General features: G+C 33.6%; 1 protein-coding gene, 1 long non-coding RNA gene and 1 pseudogene across 2 annotated transcripts; 1 reads left to right on the plus strand and 2 right to left on the minus strand.

Moving 5' to 3' along the window:
* Positions 1 to 208: 208 nt before the first annotated feature.
* Positions 209 to 3,909, minus strand: LOC146938716 (uncharacterized; annotated as a pseudogene).
* A 2,228-nt stretch (positions 3,910 to 6,137) lies between these two features.
* LOC146938717 (uncharacterized) lies at positions 6,138 to 10,567 on the minus strand. Its single transcript, XR_015031403.1, has 4 exons — positions 10,284 to 10,567; positions 9,981 to 10,056; positions 6,928 to 7,001; positions 6,138 to 6,363 (listed from the first exon to the last, which is right to left on the minus strand). It is a non-coding gene; the product is annotated as an uncharacterized LOC146938717 (long non-coding RNA).
* A 2,516-nt stretch (positions 10,568 to 13,083) lies between these two features.
* Positions 13,084 to 17,345, plus strand: LOC146938718 (protein NOI4-like). Its single transcript, XM_085752612.1, has 3 exons — positions 13,084 to 13,228; positions 15,956 to 16,144; positions 16,977 to 17,345. The coding sequence occupies exons 1-3, from the start codon at positions 13,223 to 13,225 to the stop codon at positions 17,019 to 17,021; spliced, it is 240 nt and encodes a 79-aa protein (XP_085608738.1). The 5' UTR covers positions 13,084 to 13,222; the 3' UTR covers positions 17,022 to 17,345.
* The last annotated feature ends 2,163 nt before the right edge of the window (positions 17,346 to 19,508 follow it).

Here is a 19,508-nt window from a genome sequence, read left to right on the forward strand (position 1 = left end):
TCTCCTCTACTGTCGGCTCTCCCCAATCGGGCTCCTTAATCATGTGAGTATGGAAGTCAATGAATGCCTGCACAATCTGATCCGGTCGCAGCTCAACAACATTCGTCGTATGTCTAGGGACGTTCTGGACGTATCTCTACTGCCGCCTAACTCTCTCAGGCAAGTGACGGTACACCCTAACAACACCGCACATAACTCAACCTGAATACTAGAAAATCTCCTCAAAACCCTGGATCTCCCTGTGCTCCTCGTACGGCCTCCTGGTAACGTCATCAAACTGCAAACGATCAAGCAATGAGTGATACGTCACCGCCTCTCCATGACCCTTCTGTAACGTCCATTTGGCCGCAACCAGATAGTTTTCTATATACTTGGGATGTGGATCAACACTGTAAAGGCCAGGAAAATGGGCCAAAAACCATCCATGCACAAACCAATCAAATCACATTTATAAGTTATTAAGCAAGAAAAAAAACTAAAAAATAAAGTTAAGGTTCAAATGTGACAATTTCTTACAACGAGCAGTGTCATGCTTCCCCCAAGAGCTCTGTCTCCAGGTAAAGTGGCATCAGATAGATAGTGGTATAGGTATGCCAATGTCATCCCTCCCCAAGAATAATTACGCATCCCCGCGTAGCCGTCCTCCATGGTCGTCAGATAATAGACCAACTCGATGTGTTTGTTGCTTTTATCACCAAACAACAAGCATCCAACCAAGTACAAGAGGTAGCACTTCACAGAAGCAGTCCTAACCCTTTCCAGCTCCTATCGATCCCCTGGATTCTCTGGATCCGACAATCTGGTAGCAGCATCGAGGTAGCCCTCTCAGCGCCTTAGAACTAATGTAACCACCATACTCTGCATTGCAATTTATCACTGCATCCGCCGACATCACTCCTAAGTGTCTCACCATCAGCTCGATACATCTTCTTTGGATGACTCAACATTCACCCTTCAATCGGAAGATACATAAGACATACGGCATCATCCAAAGTAACGGTCATCTCCCCCACAGGCAAGTGAAAATTGTTGGTCTCGACATGTCACCTCTCGCATAAAGTCATTAGCAAAGCATGAGGCACAGTGGCGTAGCCCGTGTAAGCCAAATCATGTAGCCCGCTAGCCCTAAGCGTGTTGAGGCAAAATCCCTAATTAATTTTAAAGATAATAAACTTTAATGATTAAGGATTAAATGGACTTTGATTAATTCCTTGGTATTTAACTTGTGCTCTTGAGTGTTTTACTAAGACAGGAACAAAGTTTAATTCATACCAAGAAACATGAAATCAAAGGACATTCAATAAATGAACTAATTCTGAAGTTCAGAAAGTTAGTTCAGAATGTTGATCAGTGTGTTGATCAGAACGTTCTGATGGAAGCTCAGAATGGTGTTCATAAGCAAACCCAGATTCATCAAGAACGTGAAGAACATGCAAGTACACTTGACATGAATAAAAGGTCCAGAAAAGTATATCTGTATGGATCTATCAACAAATAAAGGCATGAACAAGGATCTATGTCAAAATGACCTTTAATGTTCATCTGAGACTATGAACATTAAAGTACTAGGAATATTCCAATGAGAATTTAATCCTAGATGTTGCATTCATTGCACTTCAGTTATATCCTTACTATTAGGATTGATTACATTAAAATCTAGTCTTACAAATCATCCTAAAGTAAGAACAAATGGAACATTCTGATGGTCAGAATGTTCGTTTCTGCGCATGCTTCCAGCCATGAACAGTGTAGTTGGTGAAAAGTTAGCAAGCAAAGTAAAAAGAGATCTTGCATCAGAGATAACTTGTCCTCTGAACTGTAATCAAGCAGATTTCCTTGAAGCATGGGCCTAAAGATGCAGATCCACTATCCTCTCTCTCCTGCACAAAGTCCAATATAGATTTGGTAGCTTTATCCTACTTTTTCCAACAACTTTTGATGCATATGGAGAAGCAACTTTTTAAGGATAAAACATGAACAAATCTTATGTCACGCACTGGACCAGCCCAAAAATTCATCAGATATTCATCATTGATGAACCCAGATGAAGAACATCATGAATATCAAACATTATGATGAAGAACACAGCAACATTCTGATGTTCATCCTGGGAACGCAACAACATTCTGATGGTCAGAATGTTCACCCAGATTTTCAAGTAAAAGCTTGTGGGACCCAGGACACGTGGCATAACACCATTGGTCACCTTACAACGGCTATATCAGCCCAAAAACTCTATAAATAGAGATCAAAGGCTCAACATTACTTGCACCATTGCAAAGCATACAAGAAAACAACTTGATTTTGTTTGAAGCTCTTGCAATCTGAAATTGATCAATCTCTAAGGCTTTCATTTACTTAGTGCACATCAATACTCTTTGTTATCTCTAAGATAACTTCTCTTTCTTTCTTCTTGTCTGTTTGATTCACAAACATTCAAACCTTCATACAAATTGTAACAAAGTCTCATCTAGCTTTAGGGGTACTAAAGTGTTAGTTTGAGCAAAGGTTGTAAAAGTCTAAGTGGTTAACTTAGCAACAATGTGTAAGCCTGCTGAGGCTTAGAGAATACATGATTGAAAGTGTTCAGGTGAACAAAGATTGTAAGGTGCAGGATTTGAGAAATTATCTCAAGCATCATAGTGGAAACTCTCACAAGACTGTGAGGAGTGGACTAACCCACATTGGGGGAACCACTATAAATTTCTATGTGTTTATTCTCTCTTTCCTATACTCTTTATTTACTACAAACACAAACACACACATACACATTTAACTTGATAAACTATTTCTGCACTCAGACATCAGAACGTTCTAAAGTTTGTCACTAACTTAACCATTCCAAGTTATAGCTTGAGAATTAATTTTAAATTACAGGATAATTTTTAAAGGGTCACAATTCAAACCCCCCCATTTCTTGTGACTATTTTATCTACTTCAAAGCGGACCCCAAAACCATTCCTAATTATCGTTTGGACGTCGGAGATCCAAAATTTTAGCCACATGATTAATGGGTTTCACTTTACGCTTTTTACGAATCTGAAATAATAAAAAAAACATATTTCAAAACAACATAAACATTTTAAACATTTAAATAAAAAAATTACAAACATATTAAAAATTACAAACATTTAAAAAAACATATTAAAAACAACATAAACATTGTAACACATTTAAAAATAAAAATCACGAATTTAAATTGGCGCACGTATTTCTAATTTGAGACATAACACATTTTTTTTAGGGAAGACATAACACATTTAAAACTTACAAAAACAGATATAAAAAAAATTTAAACATTTAAATTGGCACGCACGTGTAATCTCAATTTATATTACGCGCGGCATTTTAAAATTAAATTGCGCGCACCAATTTAAAAGTTGATATAATGTTTAATAAGAACTTAGATAATTAAAAAACACATATAAAAGTTGCATATGATAATTTTAGACAATTAAAAATAACACTTACGTTATTTGAATTATACCAAAGTGGTAATGCAACATGGTTGGCATAAGAGGCTAGCAGAGATGTATCTTCCGGTCCTCCAAGAAAGGGAGCCTGAAGAGGTAACGTCTCTGGGGTTGTCGCTGCTGCAGTGTCATCCTCGTCTAATTGACGCACAACATCCGCCGGAATATGTTGCTGGTCATACCCACCATCATGTGCATCGTGTATATGATCCTGATAATTCAGGAACTCGACCTGCGTCGGGTCAACCACCTGTGACTCTGCAGCCTAGGTAGCCTGAGAACTCCCTTCACCATTCGGCCTCCCTTTACCTCTTCCTCTTCCCCTCTTTGGGATGTGCTCTCTTTGCCTTTGCTGCCTGGCTCTTTGTGTCAAAGCGCGTTTACCGCAAATAAGTTTCTCTGGATCAATAGGCTGCCCCTGATTTGGATCAGACATATCTACACAAAAATTCAAAAAATTAACATCATTCAACTTATATGTAAACTATAAACTAAACATCGTTCACAACATACATTCATCGGTGAAAATCAAAACCACATTCAACCATATTCAACCTAAACATAACTTAAATTAACTAAATAATCAAACACTTTATCAAACACTCTGTGAGGATTTTCATCATTTTCATAACCTGAACTAACTAAGTAATCAATAATCAATATACATTTTATCAAACTATAATTAACATCATTTCCATAACCTAAACTAACTAAATAATCAAAATAATTGTCATTGGTGAATTTTATCAAACACTTTGTGTGCAAAGTATCAAACATATTCAAATGTGTTCATTTGACACCATTCAAAACCACATTATACTTAAATATCATTTAAACAACATAGGTAACAACTACATTCATTTACCAATTCATAAACTACACATGCAATCATTAAATTGTCAATTCCTACATCAACTCTAACCACATACAAACTACTCAAATTTTCTAAAAAAATTAACCCAAACAAACTAACATTATGATTACAATGATTAATGCAACTTACTTGTGATAATGTGGGGTTGATTGGCTTGCAACTCGTGAAAATGGATTTGGTGAGAATTGGAGAGTAGTTGAAAGAATTTTGAAGAACAATGAAACTGATATGTTTCCAACGCTTCTATGTCTGTATAAAGAACGCATCGGCAGTTAAATGCTGATGGAACCGGCGGTAGTTAACTGTCGTCGGTTCTTTTCCTTGGTAGTTAACTGCCATCGGGGTATTTACGTATTTTATTGGTGTTTTTCAGACTTTTTAAATGGGTCAACAACAAATTTCTTTTTTACTCCTGATCAATTGCATTTTGGCATGTATCGTGTTAAATCTCAATGAAGGTTGAAAGTATAAGTCACTAATGAATATAGAGTTTTGTACATTTTTTTTTTAAGGAGAGTTTTGTACATCTAAAAACTATTGTCAGGGCCGTCCCTATGAAATAGGAGACTCGGCTCTCTTTTTAAAATAGGCCCCTAGTAAAATAAAAACGTAATTTTTTTGTGTAGCTAAACTTCATTAAAAAATCATAATAAGAACTTCTAAACATGAAATGAAATAAAAAAAAAATTAAGTGAAAGAGAGATGAAATTTACCTAACATCGTCGTTTGGATTTGTCACTCATTCGTTGTGGGAAGGGAAAACGAAAGGTTTATGCGGAAAAAAAATGATTGTTGTGATTCTTTCAATGAAATAACTTTCCATTTGACTGATTAAGTGATTTTGCAAATTAGGATGGTCTGATAGTATCAGATTTATGTACAGGAAGGAGAACTGGAGTCTAAACAAAACTCAAACGTGTACTGAAGAAAGAAAAAGAAGTAACATATATTTTTTTATTTAAATGGGGGGTGAATATTAGACATAATTTTTTGTTTGAGGCCCGTAACATTTGGAGGCCCGGCCTGGTAGAGCACCTTGCACTCCCTCAAGGAGGCCCGGCCTGGTAGAGCACCTTGCACTCCCTCAAGGCCGGGCCTGACTATTGTATACTAAGAAGTATTTTGAAAAATATATTTGCAATATTGTGTTGATTATAGTTATGATTTCACCAATTGCATTTACACCATGTTCTCCATGTTAAAAATAAGCATTATTTAGATTGAATTATATTACATATTTACGAATAAATATACATAAAGTTAACTAAAAATGAAAATGAATCTATACAAGATAATTAAAAAAATAATTTAGTATTATGTATGTTAAATAATTTAGTATTAATTAGTTTATTGTTATAGAATTAACATGATAATGTATGACATAAAATATTGGTTTAAACAATATTTTTGTCCATGCAGTCATAACATTTTTTGTTTGTTTTTGTTTTAGCCTAAGCATTTTCGTTTGAGTTCAATTCCTACAAACACTACTACAGAAATGATTTTTCACATCAGTTGAAAATGATTTTTCACATCAGTTGGCAACCGATGTAAAGTGATATGATGTGGTATGTTCGTATCCTTTCACATCAGGTTTGAACTTATGTAAAATCTAACATTCTACATCAGTTCTCTCTTGCACTGATGCAATGGGCGCACTTTAAAATTAGACAAAAGGATTTCCCATCAGTTGTTAACCCACTGATGTGAAATCGTTTTTTTTTTTTAAAAAAAAAACAATTTTTATAATATAAAATTGCTTATTATAATATAAAATTGCTTACCAAAACTTCCCAAATCATATATTCCATGTAATAAAAATAAATAGTACATATAAGTTATATTAGGGCAATATCAACATATAGCCAAATAACAACATCTTTAGGCAGAATCCTTTAAAAATAAAATAAAAAATCAATTGCAGAATCATCATTCTATATACTGCTAAAAAGCATAGCCACGGCAACATCAGGCAATATCATCTCGGCCATCAATATCTTCACTAACATTTTTCAGCTGCAAAAAATAAAAATAAAAAAATAAATAGAAAAAGTTATCTTAACTGCATAATTTGGTTTACAAACTAAATCAGACATAAGCACCCGGCAAGTTCAATAATGAGTCCGTTCTTAGTTAAACAAAAATATCACATATTTATCGGCAATTAGTACTCTAGTTAACACCAACCAATAATAACAAAAAGCATCAAAAGCACTTTCTGATATACATTTTTTTTTTTTTTTCTCAAACTCTCACAGTTGAGAGAGAGTGAGAGAGAGAGAGCACTTTCTGATATACATGACACTAACACAAAGCACTTAACACATTCATGAGATATTTCTATGATTTATTAAGAGACATACATGCACTACCAACAGAAACGCACAAAAGAAGATATTTTCTTATATTTATTAAGCCTCAAAATCACTTCTTAGTTGGAATCAATTCTAACGGCTCCAAACGTGAAAACAAACATTGCTCACAGTTTTGCAATGCTACAATCCACATATATATTTTATCATGCCAATGATGAATGATTGTAGGATAAAGACTAAAAGAGTTTGAAGAAAGATAGCTTACAGTTGTTGTGCAGCTAAATTTAAACTTCTGGTGGAGCTAATGTAGGAGATTCTACAAAGTGCAAGTTAGGATCCCTGCAAATATGGACAAGCTGAAATAATTAGTTGAAATACAAAAATTAATCTTAAAAGTGTTTCAAAATACGACACAAATTATAAACATAAATACGACCCAAATTAGAGAAATCACAAACATGTGACCAACAATGCATTGATAATTTGTTGTGTGAAATCAGCCATCAGTTTCTTACACCAATTGGTTTCATATTTTCGTTCTAGTATTTGGGCAACATGAATTGCAGGTGAACCTGGTAAAGTGGAACAATCATGACAGTATTTTATAAACTTAGTAGGATTTGAAAGTGGGGCTGATTACTCACCACACATACCTATGTTTCTATTCAGCCTGGTACATGAGGACTAACTCAACTAAGCCTGCCACATGAAGACTAACTCAACTAATGTAGCAGCTATAATTTTGACACCATAGTTCATACAATAAACTATCATAATTAATATAGCCTACTAGATCTTAGTGTTTCAAATTAAGGACTCAACATTGTAATGGATTAATAATCTTTAGGTTTGTTTAGCATATTCAAGATGGTTTCATAGACCGTGTATCATTAAAATTATCCAAATTTAGGGCTAAATTAAAAGAACTATATAGCTACTTTTTATAAGATCTATATATATGCATCTCTTACAAATTGTTTGTTTAAATTTCAAAATTGTTTGTTTACCGGGAACAAATATTTTTTTTATTATTGATATGATAATTTTTCTTTCTATGCATTTTATTATTTATGTGTGTACCTGCCTAAATCTAAATTATTTATGAAAGACAGAAACTGCGCACTTAATTAATTCAGTCGGACAAATCTTGTAAGTTTAAGCCTAAATTTGAATCTTATAAATCCATATGCTATCAATAGTACCGTTTTGTTTGCCATGCTTTAATTGAAAAGACATAAAATGACCATAAAATAAGACAGAAGGTTCTAGTTTTCTAATCATGATAATAAATACAAACAAGTAACTTCATTGACAAAAACCTCATAATTCATAAAGACAATTAACTGTGACAATGCTTAGCGGCAAGTAAAAAACATGAATGAAGGACAATTAACTGTGACAACGCTTAGCAGCAACTGTTTGTGGGGTATCACAATAAAGAAACACAGAATCATTGAAAGAGAGAATCACTATGGTGTATCTTTGAACGGTAACATCAGGTTCATCTAGTCGGATATAATTTCAAATGAATTATTTTACAAGGTCATAGACACAAGCTGATCAGGGAAACAAAATGAAGTTCAATGTCAGCTCATCCAATATTAAGAAAGCTAATTAAGTTCAGTGATTAGGTCCTTTGGAGTCAACTCCATGTCATCAATCTCTAAATGATTAGGTGCTAATTTTATAGGCATAAGGCTTAGAGTCAACATTGTAAAACATGCAAAGAGATACATTTTCAAATATAATGTTGTGTACTATAAAACTGCTTCTGTTCATTCTAGAGGTCATGACTCATGACTTTAAGTAAGCATTCAACAATGGCATAGGATCAAACTAAAAGACAAAGGCCAATATATTGTTCTAAGTCTAACTTCATTGTTTTCAAGGCCATTAGTTACGGCCTTTAGCCTAATCGAATTAAAGAACAGGGTTCAAAGGAATACGAAAAATTATATCCCTGTATTGTACTCCCTCTGTTGCCAATTATAAGCAACATTGACTTTTTAGCAATGGAGGGAGCGTCCTAGCATTGAAGGGTCGAAATTGAAGAAATGTGTCTGTGCAAAGTTACGTTTTGAATTAAGTTGTATGCAGGTATTCAAAAAAAGATGGGGCAACAAATTGTCTAGTGATTGACATAGGTTATACCCACGCACTTAAAAACAGGATTCAGCGCAACACACACAAAAAAAAAACACTTGGTTACTGCAAATCATGCGACCTGCAAAAAATGAGTTTCAACTTGACCTACAACAAAACTCAGCTCAAATGCTTAAACATGCACACACACTTTTTAGTTGTGGTCGTATTCATGCTGCAAGAGGAAGACTCTCCTTTGCCCATGTGCTGAGGTGACCAAAATTAGTTGTGGTCTTAAAAGCTCAAAGTGACAAGTTTCAAGTACAAAATTTGATCCCTCAAAAAAAAAAAAAAGTACAAAATTTGAGACAAGTATATCTCAATCCTTATAGTATAGATGGTATCTTGGGCACTTTATTCACATTGCTACCATTCACACTTATTTACTCAAATGTAAAAAACAAGAATTACAAAATAAGAAGCTAATAACTAATATCTTAATAGCCATATAATATTAATATTGAAAATAATTGTTACAATAAAAAATAGAAATGCTACATATTATTTCTTGAGTCAAATCTGTAGTCTAAAATAATTTCCCATGACAGTGTACCACTTCAACTAAGTACAAGAATTTAACTAATTTGGCCATGAATCTTCAAATTTTCCCTTTGATTTGATTTAGACTTAATATCACAATTTCCTTATGTATATCAGTATAACTTTACTAGTCAGCCTCAAATAGATAAAAGGACTATCGCAAATACTATATCAGTATAGTTTTCACAGTCTTTGTTGAGCATTTGTTAGTTTTCACTCTATAGACAGTATAGACATTATATCCTAATTCCGATACTAACAACTATAACAACCAAATCACATAATGAGACTATGGTGGTAACTTGTAAGGAAATATTGTACACAATGATTCAAGGAATGAGTGTCAATTATATTGAGGAAATATTGTACACAATGATTCAAGGAATGAGTGTCAATTATATTCAAGGAAATATTGTACACAATGATTTAACTTTGCATAGCTAGTAACATAAGACCAACTGGCAGAAAACAACACAAATAGTGGTCATTAACATAGTTTAACGCCACCCCTAAACATACTAGGGTAACAACCTTAAACCTGAAGACTAAAATACTCCAAACCAAACACTAATTCCATTCAAACTGATACTGTATCACAAAAAAAAAAAAAAAGGAAGAACAAGTAAGAACAAGTACCTGATTAGATTATATCTGTATAAAATGCCGTAGCTTTCAAAACCTTAAAACCCACCAAGATCAAATCAAACGAAATCTACAAAAAAATCACACAAATCAATAATCCCCAAAACCTAACATTTAGTTCAATAAACTCAAATTCAAAAATCAAACAACACAATCAGCTAAACCCTAAAATTAGTTCAACAACAATAACAACAAATCAAACAACACAATCAGCTAAACCCTAAAATTATTTCAACCAAAATAACAACAAAGAAGTTAAAATCAAAGGGAAGCTAAAATGAGTGTTAGAAAACTTACAGGTTTGAAGAGTGAATAAATCAGAAACGAGTAACAAACGAAAAAGGGTTTAGCGTTTTCACCCTTCTGATTGATCGAAGAATAAGTGAAAAACGAAGAAGGGTTTGGCGTTGTGTTTGGTTCGATTGAGAATTGTGATTGGACGGTGAAAAACGAAGAAGGGACGATTGGGAATTTAGAAGAAGAATTGAAAAAGTGAGGAACGAAGAAGCGTGAAAACCTTTGCTGCTATCGTAGTTAGACGAGATTTGTTAGGAGCTGTGTTTTTGTTTTTACGATATAGGAAAGGATAAGGTAAAGGTGAAAATTTGTTTTCACCTCAGGGAGTTCTCATCCACTGATGTAAAAATAAGATAGCCAAAGTTTTCACTTAAATTGCGAAAATGTCACCGCGTGTTTTTCCCTTCATTTCAATTATGCACAGATGTAAATGTTATATGTTATTAGGAATTCCCTTCATGTGCTCATGTCAACTGATGTAAAAGCTCACAGTGTGTATCTTTCCCTTCAGATATTTTCTGTGCTGATGTGAAAACTAAAACCCCCTTGATGTTAAATCTATATTTTGTAGTAGTGAAATCTGTAAATTCTCTCTCATCATACATTATCCAATATATTCATATCACATAGATCAATAAACTAACATTAAAGATTAAAAAATATACTAAATGGTTATACATGAAATTAAATTATAATGGGTAGCAAACTTAGTTGAAAATGTTATATGATCAAACATAAAATTCAAACATATTTAAATCTAAAATACTTGGAAAGTTTTTTTTTTCTCTTCCCATTATATCTGATCCTTGAGTTAATGCAAAGTGTATTTAGTATTTATTTAGTTTAATTAGTCTTTTATCGTTTTAAGAACCTTTTGATGTTTATTTGTGTTGTAGGAACCTTCTATGCATTCTAGCGTTGGTTTACATGACATGCCGTGTGAAGATGTTCAAATATATAGCGTTGAGAATCATGCTAACGATATTAAAAGATGTAGCGCTAGAAAGGAGTCTAGAGATACATCGTTGAAGATATCTCAGTACGGGTCATACAAGTGTACGACCTTGGGTCCCTTATTTGCAAGTCCTAAGGACTAAGTTTACATGAGCCGGCTCCAAAGATTGTAGTTAGAGGGAGAATGAATGGCTAACAACTCATAGGAAAAATGACCAAAAGACACAACATGGTGATGTAGGAAGCTACAATGTTGCGTCATATATCAGACTTATGACGAAGGAGTCACTTATGTTATTTTAGACTATAATTTTAGTTATTTCTTTGCAATTGAAGGCAAATAAGAGTCATTTAGATGAATTGTTAGTGGTTTGAGTAACATTTTATATTGTTTTCATTCAAGTCGTTGTAATTCACTTTTATTACCGATCATGCAACGCCGCAAGTATTTTACGTTTTTTTAGTGAAAAATCATGTAAATCGACGAAACAAGACATCACATGAAGAATCAAGTATATGAAGAATGAAGAATAATGGTTTGTAAAAGGTTTTTGAAGACAATACAAGATGGAGAAAATTCATCCCAAGTTCCAATGCATTTCAAGACGAAAGAATGCTTGAAAAAGGGACGAAAACTACAAAATTCGCACATAGGCTACTGCCCAATGCGCCCCTGCGCATAGGCTATGTGTCCTGCACATGAGACAACATCTAGAGCTACCTCATGCGCCCTTGCACACAAGATTTTTAGTGTTGCTTGCTTGTCTTCCAAGCTGGATTGGTGAAAAAAAGCTTAGTTTTCTTCTCTTAACCCTGAGTAATGATACACTATAAATAGAGACTATTGCACACTCTTTTATTCATTCGGAAACCTAACAGTACAAAGCAAGGATCAAACATCGAAGCTTCAATGCATATGATCTATATTCTCCTCTTGTTCTTTTTAGGGTATGTTTTTTTTTTGTAATGATGTATGTTACTATGAGTAACTAAACCTCTTTTGATTATGGTTCTGCAATAAATCTCTTCTTATTTGTTGGTTTCAGTTAATAATTTTTTTAATCCAGTTTATGATTCTATTGCCTGATTTAATTTGTACATGTTCCAATCTCTATGCTATTCAACTATTGTCTGTCTAGATCAATAGGCTAAGGTATAAGACATGTATGTCATGTGGGTGCCCGAACAAAAACAGTAGTAAATTGCTTATTTTCTTAATTAAATATATTTTTAATGAAATCAATAAGTATGATTACTAGACTTATGATTCATCTTTAGGAGACGTCGCAAGTATAACTTTTGTCGGAGCATAAATACTCGAACTCACATCGTTACGTCATAGGGTCATATCATAACTCTCATTTATCAAGGCATGTCATAAACAAATAGTTAACCGATTAATTCAAACAAATAAGTAGAGAGAATTCAAGGATATTCCAATCACCGTTAAACTTCTGAAGCAAACAATTCAATCTCGCATTTTGCAAGAAAATTGCAAAACTTGCAAACCAATTATTTCTTTTATCAATTTCTTATAAATAAATTCCACTAATTGTTAAGTTAAATGATAATCTTTATAAAAACGATAAGGATTGGTTTATGGGAGAGGTCTTGTCTATCAAAAAGGAGGGTAGAAGCAAGTTGTAGCATCGGAAGAAAGAAAAACATACAACCACGCACGTCGTAACCGTTAGCCAGCTCACAACCCCGTTACTTTTCCCCTTCCACGTCACGGATGACGCTAAATCTAACTGTCACCGTCGAAATCATAACGCCGTTCTAAAAAACACCGTTAGGCCCAATCTTCGGCCCAATTTTTTCATACTCCCTATGCGCTACTCACTCTAAAGTCTTCTTCTTCATAACTCTCTCTCTCTCTCTCTAACTTTCTCTCTCTTTCTCAGAATTTTCCGATTCCTTTTTATTTATTGCACTTTTCTCATTCCTTTTCTGTTCATCACAAAATTCTTTCCTCTCTCGTATTCATGTCGGTACGTCTTTTACTTTTCATAATCAATTTTATTTATTTACTTATTTATGTAATTTATTTTTTATTTGATTGTGATAATTATATTGTGATGTTGTATGTGTGATTCAACAATCACTGATTTATATTTTCTTTTTAAATTTTTTTGTGGTTAATTTAACATTTTTGAGCTAAGATTTTGATTTATTTTTTCCTTCTGGATTTTTATACTGTGATCTTACTCTTTGATTGTTTGAATTTAAATTTCAAGGCTTTGATGTAAAAAAAAAAAAAAAACATTTTTTTTTAATTGGGTAAGTTTGAAATTTGAAGAAAAAACTAGGGATTTTATGCTACTTTTATTTTAGTGACTATTTGTGGTGAAGTTTTTTTTTTTTAGTTTTAAATTGATTTGTAATCCTATAACTTAACAGAGCTTCTGTGCGTTGTGATTTGATCCTTATGAATCGGGAAATTCATTTTTCATTGAATTGGATGGTTAATGGAACTTAGTTTATGTATGCAGTTTAGCTGCTATTATGATTTCTTTATTTTGTAGATCATGTGTATTTGTTTGATTCCAAGGGAATGTTTAGATAAACAGTTTAATTTCGATAAACACATATCGTTTAAGAGCTTATGTAAATGTTATTTCCGTAACAAGAAAAAAACGACGGAATACTTGGGAGCTTAGTAAAATAAGCTGAAAATAGCTCGTGGTTATTTTTATAAGCTATTGTAAATATTTATATAAGTGATTATGCAGTATGATAAGCTCAAATAAGGTTTCTCAATCACCTGTGAAATTAATAAATCATGATGGGAAGTCTATTATTAGTATAATGTGTGCTTGTGAATCAGAAATGCTATAATTTCTCGTTGAATCTTTTTATTCTTTGTGGTTTGAAATTTCAGAACTCTTTGTTGTCCTGTTCTAGTTTTTTTTTTTTTTTTTTGAAGAAATTGTCCTGTTCTAGTTCATCTTGCCCTTTTCTAAATTGCTGCATAATGACGTGTTCCTGCCTCGTAAATTATTATATATGAGTATGAACATTAGTTATTGTTGCTTAAACAAGTCAAATTGAACAAGCTTTTTTTTCTCTTCAAAATATCAATTTTATTCAATAGGGAAACTGGGACTAGGGGGGAGGGAGCGAGTAACTTGAAAATAAGTGTAAGTGTCCGTGTAAACGGAACAAGAACACTTAAAAAATTAAGCTATAAAAGAGAGGCAAATGAACTAGCGAAAGCTACCCAAATACAACAACCAAGCCTTATCCCACTAAGTGGGTCGGCTCCATAGTGTTCTATCAAAAACAACGCGATAGGGCGTTATCCTGTTTGTTCTTCCTAAATATTTGAAATAGTATGGAAGTTGTTTCATTTGAATCATTTCCCAAACCAGAAGGACTGCTCCAACATTCCCCTTAGATACCTGAGAGTCTAACCCATTTAGGAATGAAGGACTATTAGTTGCAGTATGGAAAACTAGAAGCAAAAAGAAATATGAGAAGAACATTGTATGTTTTGTGAACGTGCGGGAAATGGTTTGCAAGTAATTATAAGAAGTAGCATAGTCCAAACTCCAAGTAATGACTTGACCTGGCCTAGGGATAGTGTTAGTGAGCTGGCCTTTCTCATATTTTGAAGTCTCCTACAGTAGAAGGAATATTGGAGGATTAGTAGAAACCACTGAGCATGGGAAGGTGTGGAAGAGCTGCCTGGTGCGGTGGTAGACCATGGTAGACAAGCGCTTCATGAATGGAGCTGGGCCGAGAGGAGGACACTGTTTCTCCTAATACTGACTGGAACCAAGATAAATGGACCAATCCTTCCAATGACTATGTTGTGTAATATAGATGTTGCTTTTCCTTGTGACATTGACAAGGTTGGGATTGCCGCGTGTTTAGGAGATGACCCTGGCAGGTTCTTAATGGTGAAACCATTATGGGTAGTCCATAATTACTGAGTCATGTAGGGGAGGTCGTGGTTCTACAACATGTAATTTTTTGGATCATGGAGCTTGAGCTGGATAAGGTGATATTTGCAGCGGGCCAAAACAGCTTGCTGATGATATTAACTTCCTGTAGGTGGATGCTATTGAGTTTTGTGCTTTTCTATTTGTAAAAACTCGGCTTTTGACTTTGCTAGGAGGGAAGCTAATGTGAATGCTCATACTCTAGTAGGGGTGGGTGACAGCATCAACAACTAATCCTCATATTTTTAACTCTATCCCAGTTATATTTAGCATATTATCATTGATAAAATGAAGTAGTTATATTTCTGTGAAACAGAGGAATGGCTTGACATTTGAGGGAGTCATGATTCATGAATTTTGAATAAACAAAAGGGTTGGCAATTGGAAACAAGTTACTTGTTGGAGAGTCAATAAAAATGTAGAAGGGCATTTACACAAAGAGACCCAGAAGAATCTAAAGAAATATTTCTATGGTCATAGGGATTTTGGGTTCTATTTTAACACCAAATATTGGTTTTAATCAAAACACACCATTTTACAGTGTTATGTTTGGTCTTCATTCTTCTCTTCTTAATGACATCTAGCACGCGGCATTATATTTTGATGCATGTATTTATCAAACTTTTGTAGTAAGTAGAGAATCTATTCCATCATTGGGTTTCCTTTCTAATTTAATGACTTCTGAAGTTTATTATTACCAAGTTCATAAGCATAGTAATTAATTTTTAAAAGTTGAATTTTTATTTTACATAGGCTAATGTGATTATCTTACAGGATAACGGTCGGCCACTGCCCAAATTCGGTGAATGGGATGTCAATGATCCAGCCTCAGCTGAGGGGTTCACAGTGATTTTTAATAAGGCAAGGAATGAGAAAAAGACAGGTGGAAATCCCGAGTCACCAGGAAAGACTGCCACTGAACCTCATAGCAAACCTGCATTAGATCCTGCCAAACCTCCGAGTGTAAGATCCTATTTAGTTTATACATACATAAAACTGACGCACTGCTGTTTGTTAGATAAGATGCGTTCGGAAAAACTTCCATAGTTTATTGAGGAAAGCTTATTGTCCATAAGTTGGAAATCACTTCTGGACATCTAATGTCCAGACAGTAACGTAAGCCATTATGTCTTGAGAGAAGTTCAAATAAGCTTTAGATAAACATTTCCAAATGGTCCTATTAAACTAAAGATGAGATATTTCCCCTCATCTGAAGAGGCTAGTTTTAAGCTTCCGAAAATACTGATCATGTGTGTGATATGTTTTTTTGAACTGATAAGTCTAAAAGTAAACATGAGATAATAGAATGACAATCTAAGCATGCAAAAATGCTGATTGTGTGTGTGCACATGCATGTCTTTTTGAATGAGTTGAGAAACAATAGGATGACAATCTATTTTATTGTGTATGTTGACGAGATGCTAGACTAATAATAAAAAAAAAAAAAAGATGAGTAAGAAGTTCTGGCCAATCAAATCCAAGATCTGAGTTTGAATGACATCTCTTCCACTCTTGCGTTCAAAATTAAAGTATATGTATTCCATATATTAAACTGTGGATAAGATTAAAAGCTAAAGTATTTATCTTCTGTTTTATTTGATTGCACCTGGATATGTCTGGCATTAGTCACTGATCTAGCACTGATAATTTGTTGACTGTTGGAATATAGTATGTTATGAAGTCTGAAGAGATAACATAGATTTGTGTTTTTTTATTCAGTAGTGTTTTGATTGTCAAACTTAGATGTAATAATTCTTAATACTTTTTCTCACGAGTGACTTTACTTGGTTTCCAGAAAAAATGGTTTTGCTGCATACAAAGCCCTCCTGCAGAATCTTAACAATGCTGGCTCGAGTGAAACAGAACAACAATGTTTATGTGTAACTAGCTCCACAGTATTTCGTCAAACATAGGAGCTGTAGGGCCATAAGTGAATTCTACTGGAATTTAGATTCTGTGATGTTGAAGTGAGCTGCAATGGGGGAAAGCAAAGAAGACAAGTTATTATTTATGTGTGTGTATCAATGTTGTGGTTTATAATTAGGAGCCAAGGTTGCTTTCTGTTTTGCCTTGTCTTATGAGCTAGAGCGTTGCTTGTCACACTGTATTCCTTGTATTATCAAACAAGTCCTATTTTATGAATGCATTTTATTTCTTTTATTTATTTATTTTTTGGAATTTTTATTCCTTTGATTTAGTTGCTCATACAGTGCTTGCAATTTGGTATGTGCCTTGCTAATGATCGCCATTACCCGCCTGTTCTTTTTCACTTGGAACTCGTCTTCCAAACTGGAAAAGAAAGGGAGGAGAGTTATTTTCCAGATTTTGTCATAAAGACTATTCTATTTGTTGCATCCAAAAAAGTTTATCTTATTTAGCATGCTGATGGCACTTTGCTTGTCAATAGAGCTAAGAATCCTAAGAGCATTTCCAGTGGGGTCCTTACTTAACAAGGACCACTCTCCGTTAAAGACCCTCCATTGGAGGAAGAAAAAATGAGTCTCCGGAACGGGCAACTATATAAGGACTCTCTCTCTCCTGGGTAACTAACGGGTCTCACGTTTAAAAAAGTAATAAAATGTGTATTACTTGGTCCCACTTGCATAAAAGAGTAATAAAATGTGTACTACTTGGTCCCACTTGTAAAAATGAGTAATAAATAAATTATTTTTGTTTAATATGTAAAGATAGTAAAACATATTTAAGTACTTTTCATTGAAGTCTTTATTAGTGTATTGTCATTGGAGTCATTGAGTTCTTATCTTAATAGGTACTTTTATTAAAAAAATTATAAATAAATGATATGTCACGTGGGGTCCATTTAAGGAGTCCTTGTTAGAGAATTACCATTGTGAATGCTCAAAATAGGCTGTGAATATATATTTGGTGCCAGTTGTCAAAAATATTAATATCTCGTTTCTTTTGTTTTTTATTTTATCTTCGTAGCAGTTCCGAATTTCTATGGAAGCAAGGGTTCTTGGTTATTTCAAATTAAGTCATTGGAGCTGTAGTTTTATTGATGGATATAGAAATTATGTGATGTTTGTAAGGTGTATCATTCTTTTCTCTATTCGAATTCTAAGAGCAAGGTATACCACTCGTCTTAATTATTAATTGCATTAACCGATTCCATTTTTAGCCATTAAAGAATTTGTTGCCTCGAAATGGCTGACGTTACTCCCTCCTGTCTTATTTATACGAGAAAGTTGACTTTTTAGACACTTTGAATAATGTATGTATCTAGTCAAGAACCTAAACCAAATACATAAATTATTTAATGTATCTAAAAAGTAAATTGTCTCTTATAAATAAGACCGGAGGGAGTACCTTTTAGCCGGGTAATTGTTCGAATTAGTAGATCATTGATTGAACATCATGATTGAAGCAATCTGATGACTTGGTTGTATAACTCTGTATTTTTTTTTTTGAGGAAAACTCTGTTTCTATTAAAAATATATTAATATATTAATTTTAGGAGGTCATGATTTTATTTTTAGAAATTTGTTTTTTGGATCGCTTGATGCTTGATTAGAAGAGAGATGACGATTAATTTGTTGACAAGTTATACTTTAATTAGTAACTAAGTAAAATAAAGTTGAATTTGATTTTTATGAAAACAATTTTCAGTTAGATCCTAAAACCACAAAGTATATTGAGGATTGCTTTTTTGACATAGAATACTCCCAATTGACACATGGAAATGACCTTAATGCCCCTGACAGTAGTTAACTACCGCTGGTAAATACGCCGGTTGTTAACTACCACTGAGTGCCAGCGGTTGTTAACAACCGCTGTGTTCTGCGATTAAACAACACCAGAACCCTCATTTCTTCATTTTCCAGAAACACAAGCACTATCAAACTCTCTTCCAAATTTCTCCAAACTTCAATTGCACGAATTTGAGCCCAATTTCTTCAATTAGATTACAAGTAAGTTCTCTTCTTCTTATTTACATGTAATGTAGTTTGTTTAGGGTGTTAGTTTTGATAATTTTGAACAAAATGTTAATTTTAGGTAGTTTTAGGTTAGGTTAGAAAATTGAAAATTATGCATGAGTTAGACTGTTTGATGGATTGTTTATGTTGTAATTGTTGTTTAGAGACAATGTAGCCCTTTAGATGTTCAAGTAACACTACTTATGCTCCTAATTTAGAATGCACATAAGGTGTTTGATAAAATGCATAAGTAAGGAAATCTTGTTTTTTTGTGTATTTTTTTTTTCAAATATGTTTAATTTTATAATGTATATATGCTGTAATTATTATAAGCTTGGATTTTGACATTTTTTTGCAAGTTTAAGTATGACATAATGTGGTATGTTATATAA

This window comes from Medicago sativa, chromosome 3, assembly GCF_051527215.1.
Source record: "Medicago sativa cultivar Bolivia chromosome 3, Bolivia_mono, whole genome shotgun sequence".
Lineage (NCBI taxonomy): Eukaryota > Viridiplantae > Streptophyta > Magnoliopsida > Fabales > Fabaceae > Medicago > Medicago sativa.